This window comes from Fukomys damarensis, unplaced genomic scaffold (genome assembly GCF_012274545.1).
Source record: "Fukomys damarensis isolate Sample0158 unplaced genomic scaffold, DMR_v1.0_HiC HiC_scaffold_16, whole genome shotgun sequence".
Lineage (NCBI taxonomy): Eukaryota > Metazoa > Chordata > Mammalia > Rodentia > Bathyergidae > Fukomys > Fukomys damarensis.
The window spans coordinates 116,580,571-116,587,684 of NW_022900928.1; the positions used below are offsets into that span (position 1 = coordinate 116,580,571).

At 51.4% G+C, this 7,114-nt stretch overlaps 1 protein-coding gene across 1 annotated transcript in view; it reads left to right on the forward strand.

Annotated features, from left to right (window-relative positions):
- The window catches only part of Igfbp2 (insulin like growth factor binding protein 2), a 26,681-nt gene that overhangs the window by 924 nt on the left and 18,643 nt on the right, over window positions 1-7,114 (forward strand). The window contains exon 2 of the mRNA XM_019205697.2: window positions 3-184. Within this exon, the coding sequence (XP_019061242.2) occupies window positions 3-184 (182 nt within the window). The remainder of the gene's footprint in view (window positions 1-2; window positions 185-7,114) is intronic.

Sequence of the window (7,114 nt, forward strand, 5' to 3'; positions counted from 1 at the left end):
TGCTCGGTGTGCGCCCGGCTGGAGGGCGAGGCGTGCGGCGTCTACACCCCACGCTGCGCCCAGGGGATGCGCTGCTACCCCAAGCCAGGCTCCGAGTTGCCCCTTCACGCGCTGGTCCACGGCGAGGGTACTTGCGAAAAGCTCGGGGACGCCGAGTACGGCGCCAACCGGGAGCAGGTTGCAGGTAACGCGGGCAGGGAGCACGAGTTGGGAGAAACTTGGAGGGCAGCGGGGCTCTGGAGGGAAGGAGTATTTGGCGGGACCTCAGGAACTGCTGTAGAGAAGGAAGAACGGAGTTCTTGATCAGATCTGGGGAAGATTGTTGAGAGCGGGAACCCGAAACTCAGGCCCCGGGTGGGGGACTGGGTTGAACAAGCGGAAGAACCCTGGCTACCAATTTGGTCGGGACACATGGGGAGAGGAAAGGCACTCTGGTTACCATAGCCTTCCCCGGGTGAGACGTATTCTCACTTGGATTCTGGAGGGGTGGTTTGCTGGGGAGGAGGGTTAGGTCTTTGGAAATAAGAACTTGGAGCACAGCTTGAGTCGGTAACGTGCTATCGGAGGGTCCTAGTGAGAACGCTATGGGAGGCCGAGGCCACCGAGTGCTGGTGACACCGGGGACCACGGGTGAAATGGGGGTGCGGGAGGGATGTCGAGGGACCTTTCTGGGGTTAAGTGAGGAGGAGGACTTGATGCTTTGTAGGGTGAGTTGGTTAGGAGAACAATTAAAACGAATGCTACTATTTTACATAGAGAATGCAGAAGGCTCTTTCAACAGTTGGATGGTAAAATAAAAGCGCGCGGGAGAGGGGGCAGTGGGGGAGGCGAGAGGAGACCCGGGCAGTCGGATTAATGTAATTTAAGCCGTATCGCCCGCTGCATTCCCGGGACCCTGGCAGCCTGGCTAGGCGGTTAGGCATCTAGGCCCCAGGTCTGCAGGCAGCCGGGGCGTGGGGAGCGGAGACTCCTAGTGAGCGTTACACCCTCCCCCTCCTAACCCCGGGAACGCTTCCTATCCGGTAGAATGGGGATCCCGGGGTTCTTTGTTAAGGGACCCAATTTTTTTCCAAAAAGCTATTTGAGGGACGCAACCAAGCTATAAGGAGTTCACTTTTTTTTTTTTTTTTTAATAACAAAAGCTCCTTGCCTCCCTGGTCAGGAAAAAGCTGCAGCTATTTCTTTGCTCTTGCAGGCAGTGGTAAATGTGTCCATTGCTCGCTGCTGTTTAAAAAACAAGTGAGTCTGACCAAGTTTCTCACTAGGGGAAAAAAGAAAAAGTGCGAACATTCTTGCTTGCTTCTCAGCTTCTTTGTAAGCCCCCTCCCTTCCTCCGGCCTGCTATTGTTTTGTTCTCTGATCTCCTTGAGAATGGAATTAAGGGTCAGAGTTGAAATCTTTCTTCTATTTCTCTGGCACAGTTTGACTTTGCGTACAGAGCTAGGTAGTGCTTCCTCCTAAGTGGAAGCCCTCCGTTCCTTTCTTCTCCCTCCCAGCCTGCCTTGCAATTAACCCTTCCCTTCTGCCACTCTTAGAGGACATTAATAAAGGGGAAAAGACTTGGGCATCCTCTTCCTGAGTGGAGCCTGTCCCCAGTCCTGCGGTTCTGAGGTTTTGTGTGGTTTCTGAGCTGGACTTGGACAAACTAAACATCTTCCTCAGCAGGGTGAACTTTTTGAAAGGCCTCTTGTGATCTGTTTGGATTTTTACTGTTTTAATAAAGTGTGTGGTGTCATTTCTTTCTCACCATTTTAGTATTTTTTCCACTCTTTCGTTTGTCTCCCCCTAAGCCTGAAATCCAGCTCTCCAGCTTTCCAGAGACCCCTGAAGCAGGTTCGGGTCTTCAGCAGGCAACAGATGGGGGGAGGGGGGAAGGTTCTTTCCAGCCACTTTTCCTTTCCTGGGGGCTGGGGGTGGGGTTGTCAGTGGAGCCTGAGGACAATGGAGTGACTTCATGGGAAGAATGTCACTCTGCATTTTCTGCCTGCTTATGGGACTCCCTTCCACCAGCTTGCCCCAGCTGCCTTCTCAGCCTTCTCCCCGTGCCCAGACACCTTCCGAATTTTTCTCTTGTGTTCCAGTCTGGGAAGAGAGGACATTAAGCAGAGGTGAGGGGGTGAAGGGCTGAAAGCTGAAAGAAATGACCAACACTGGGGTGCCTGAATGGTGCCTGGGGTGAGTAGGGCGAGCGACTTAGTTATGAAGAGTGGTAGTGTGGGAGCTGGGGGGTAGGGTGGGGACTGCATATGGCCCAACAGAGACCTTAGCCCTGCTTGCTGTGGGCTTACTCTCCATCTTCCATCTCCTTCTCCCCTCTCTGAAGAATGAACCCCCCACCCCCAGCCTGCATTCCTCTTTGAGCAGGTTGCTTTTGAGAATTTTAAACATACCCTCTTATTTCCAGGCAGCAAACCCCAGCAGTTCCGGCTTTGCTGTTAGCTCTTTTGTCTTTGTTCCCAGGACTCAGGGGCTGTGTTGCTGGCTTCCTGGGGATGGCAGGGATGCAGTGGGTGGGGGTGGGCGGTTAGAAGTGGGTGATGGTGAGCCTGTATCCTGAGGAAGAGGGGTGATGGGCTGGGACTTGGGTCACAGGAACTGAGGAGTCAGACTGGGGTGTAGTTGTAGGGAGGCCTGGCAGAAAAATGAAAGGGGGAGCCTAGGATCTGCCTGAAGTCGAGACTTTACAAGTCTGTGGGTAAGGTGGTGGAGTGGGCAGAAGCATCCAGAAACGTGGGGCCCTTTCAGAATTCTGGCCTGGCCGGTCCCTCAGTATCTCCCAGCCTCCTTCCCCACTGGGGTACAATGCAGGGGATTATGCTGAGGGGTGGGCCAGCTGGCCCTCTGCTCATATAAAGGTGCTATAGAAATGTGCAGTCATTCAAAGTCCCAGGCCGGTGGGCAGGGAGGTTCCATGTCTGCAGTTGTTGGGGGAGAATAGGGGGGAGAGAGGCGGGCTTGATTTACAGTGGTTCAGTGCAGCTTCACAACTAGGGGGGGAGAAAGCAACGGGACTTCTGGCTGGGAGTGCTGCTTTGCATCTCGTCTTGCATAAATTTGCATACCGAGTTCAAAGTCGTAAAATAGACTGGGGAATGAGTGGGACCCACTGTCACTGATTGTTAACACCACTACCTTCCGCCTCCCCCACCCTGCTGCTGGACAGAACTCCTTGAACCAGCTCTGCTAAGCTGTCGCCTGAGTCACCCCAGGAAGGCTTGGAAGGAGGGGGTGAGGGGCTGAGGCTGCAGCTCCTGGGCTCTCTCTTGGACACAGAGAGTTGGTCGGTTAAGAGACCTTAAGTAGGGTGCAGCTCTGTACACCTTGGAGACAGGCCTATCTCTCCAGGAGGGCCAGAAGTGACTAGTGAGGGTACAGTGGGTGGTGTTCTTTGTGGCTGAGGTAGACCAGAGATATTTGTTCAGTTTTCCCACCCAAAGGACTCTTGGAATAGGTGCAAGAGCTTACTAGAAGGAAGAAGCCACCTGTTGTGGTAATGAGGGTCATGTAATTATTCTTGGGCAAATGACATTTGAGTTTCCTGGTAGGCAAATGGAAGAGGAAGAGTTAGTGCTTCATGCCTCTCATTTTAAGTACGATTTCTGGCAAATCATTCTTTTGGGTTAAGGTTAAATCGTGGAATTTAGTGTTACAAATGTGCCATAGAAGCTTCTCGCTGGTTCTCAGCAGGGCTGTCCTTCTCTAGCATGGAAAATGGGACTCATTGCTCTCAAAACTGATAGTTCTTAGCCCCAGTGGAATGGAGAAAGGGTAAGGACATAGGACATACAGAAAGGCTGGGCCAGGCTGCTAATGGGATTGAGGTAGAGCAGAAATCAACAGGCTTTGTCCTCATTTGGTTTTGTTGTTGGTCCTCACATACTGCAGTGCTTTACCAGGAAAAATAAGAAAAGCTGAGGGTTTTTTGTTGTTTTGTTTTAAAGGATCATATCCAGGGGCTATATTTTGTCTCTGTTTCTTTTCTCCTTTCCCAGCTTCTCCTTCCTCCCCTGCCTTCTCTATCCTGTCCTCTCAGTCCCACTAGACTATTCTCTTTTCTCATTCCTTTCTCTTCCCGCAACCCTGTCATGCCTGGCCCAAATGGGACACCTGGCTACACTTAAAGTAAGTGGGCAGGGCTCAAGAAGGGTGTGGAAAATACATTGACCTCAGTCTTCCTCAGACCCAGTCAGAGGGAGACCATGCAGATGATTGGAGACTAGGATGTTAAAGAAACTGAAATCCTTGAAAGAGGAGGCTGGTTGGTTGACTGGCTGGGCAGGGGTTGGCTTTATAGGAAGGGACTTCTGTGGGCAGAGGACTTTTGCTTTCCTGCTACAGAGCTTAGTTAGAGGCTGGTTCTCCTGCACTGAAGGCATGGGGGGACGGTCATACTTGGGCTTCACCAAGGGAGCTGGGGTCTGCTTGGCAGATGTTCCAGGCTCCTCTGCTTCTCCTTGTTATCTCTGGCCAGCATCTTCCTGAGGTGGCAGGCAGCCATCAGGAGTTGGGTCATCCCCCCATCTGTCCTTATTCCAGTGGAACTGACTTCTTTCCTGCCTCGTCTCCTGTTTTCCTCCCTTCCTGTGAGGACAAGGAAGCTTTGCCGTCTCTGTCTCACAGGTGTGGACATGGGCCTCAGTCAAGGGGCTGAGTGACTGAGAAGTGAGGAGTGACCAGTCTGGTTACCTTCTTTCCACACCCCTTTGCCCCTGGAGTTGAGCAAGGGATTGGTTGGGCTGTTGGCAGCAAAAAGCCTTTGAGTGTATTGGCCAGAGGTTGAGTTCTAAACCCTTGCCACACTCAGGTGAGGGATAGCTGTGACTCATCATTACCAGATTTGGGTCATTGTATTGGTTTTCCTTGATTTCCTTTGCAAAGCCCAAATCCTTGCACTGGGGGACTTAAAAAATGTAAGTGACTGGCTTGCAGCAGTTACACAAGACAGGAAGAAGGGTCCCAGGAGATCTCTGGAGAGAAATAGCTGGTAGGCAGCTGCTGTTGTGGAAACAGTCATTGACCTGGTCCCAGTGAAGACTCTTGGACATTCAGGGCTCAAATGCCAGGTTTGGTGAAATAGGGATGATTTTATCTCCTTCATAGTGTACACATTAGGCCGCCTGTGGTCATAAAAAGTGCCTGGCACTTAGTAGATTCTTAACATTGGCAGGTGACACTGATACTTGGTGAGCTGTCCCTTGGAACATAGGCCAAACTGGACAAGTCAAGATGGGCTACTCATCCTGCAAGTTCAGATCCCAGGTGGCTACTACTGCATGAGTCACTGGAGGCAAGAAGTTGATTCTCTTTGAGCCTCGGTTTCCCTAGCTATATAAATTGATGATACCACTTCATGGGAGTATGTCAAAATAGACAAAAAACAAAGCCTAAGTGGTTGGTTTTGGCGATGAGTCACCTGATTTCCATCTTTTCACCTACAAAGTGGAAATATGCATACCTCCTGTGACTCACTTTCACAGGGCTGTAAGGACACCCTGGGGAAAGGGTAATGAAACTGTACTTTAAGCACAGCATAAATCCAGCTGACAGTAATTAAATGCTTTTGAGGTCAGCAGGATTGGATTTCTTATGGGCAGTGAAGAAGTTAGGCAATGAATGCTCTTTGGGGCCCAAGTCCTAGGTCTGGGACTGACCCTTTTTGGGATCACGTGTCCCATGTAAGTCACATGTCATTTTGTAGTGCCCAGAATAGTGGTAGGAGGGACTGAGGTGGGTAGAGATGGCTCCAGAGCTTTGACACCTGGGATTTTTTGCAAGCTTTGCTGCTTATGGGCAGGTGACAGAGGGTTGAGTCCAGTCTTCATCTGGCCAACAACCCTAGAGGACTAAGCTTTCCAGCTGTTGGGTTTCTAGAGGGCTGCTCATTACCTGAGACACATCTGGGGTAGAAGGAGGAGAGCAGGGGAAGGCCCTTTCTGCATAGGTTCCTTCCAGAGGAAACATGCCAGGATCCAGGCTTTAGAATAAGAAGGCCAGGTATTGACCCAGGTGACCCTGATGCACTTGGTACATAAGGTGTACTGAAGGGTGGGTAGTGGTCAGAGTCAGGGAAGCATGCTGGAGCCCATGTCCTACTCCAGGTAAAGGGAACTTTCACATCTACCCTCTCTGAGCTTGAGATGCTAGAAAGTTAAACATGACCCTGGCAAGAAAATTGGGTTTTCTTTCCAAAATTACGTTTTCTGACTGCATCCTCTCCAGAGTTGACCTCACTGCTGAGAGGGGGAGCAGCATCTTGTAGCTGGTAAGGGATGAGTGCTGGGTTGGGGGGAGCTTTCTGAGCACTGGAGGCCTTCCTAATGGCACTTGTGCTCTCTGCATGGCAGCCTGTGTGTGCACAGTGCTTGGGATGACTGTTTTCAGGTATCATGGAGGAGGCAGGGCTTTGGGAAAGCAGAGAAGGTGGATGCTGGTGACTTTGGGGTCACTGTATACTTAGGGTGAAGCCCAGGACCATGGGGACAAAGCATGGTATCTGCCACCAGAACTTAGGGTAGGTGGCTCCTGCCAAGAGAGAAGGGAGAAAGGACAAGCCCAGAGAAACGAGTTGCTCCTCAACTTCTGGAGTACTTTTACCCCTACAGTGAAGAGACTTGTGGGACATGGGAGGTGTTTTTCTGGTGGAGCATGGACAATCCCCATGCCCCAGCTGCTGTGTGGCTCCTCACACTCCTCTCTCCCATTCTGACTACTCCTGTTCCTTAACAAATCCCGGAAGATCTGGACTGGCTCAGCCTTGATGTCAGTCAAGACTCAGAGGGAGACCTTGATCAGAAAGCTGGCTCCCCCAGAAAGAAATGCAGCCACCTGGACTTAGGAATTTTTTTCCCTTTACCCCTTTTGTGGGGGATGTCTATTTGGAGGCCTTGGAGACTTTCTGGCTGCCAGCCCCACATCTCTTCCTGGCTGTTAGGAAGCAGGGCAGAGTGAGGATTGGGGAGATCGGGGCAAGGGCTGGCAAACCTCTAGCCCCTGCACAGAGAAATTGACCCACAGGTCCTGGTGAGTTGGCCCAAATTGAAGCCTGGGGGGTGGGTTTCTAATTAATGGAGGGGTATAGGTGTGTCAGCCCAAGCTCAGGAGCCAGGGAGTCCGG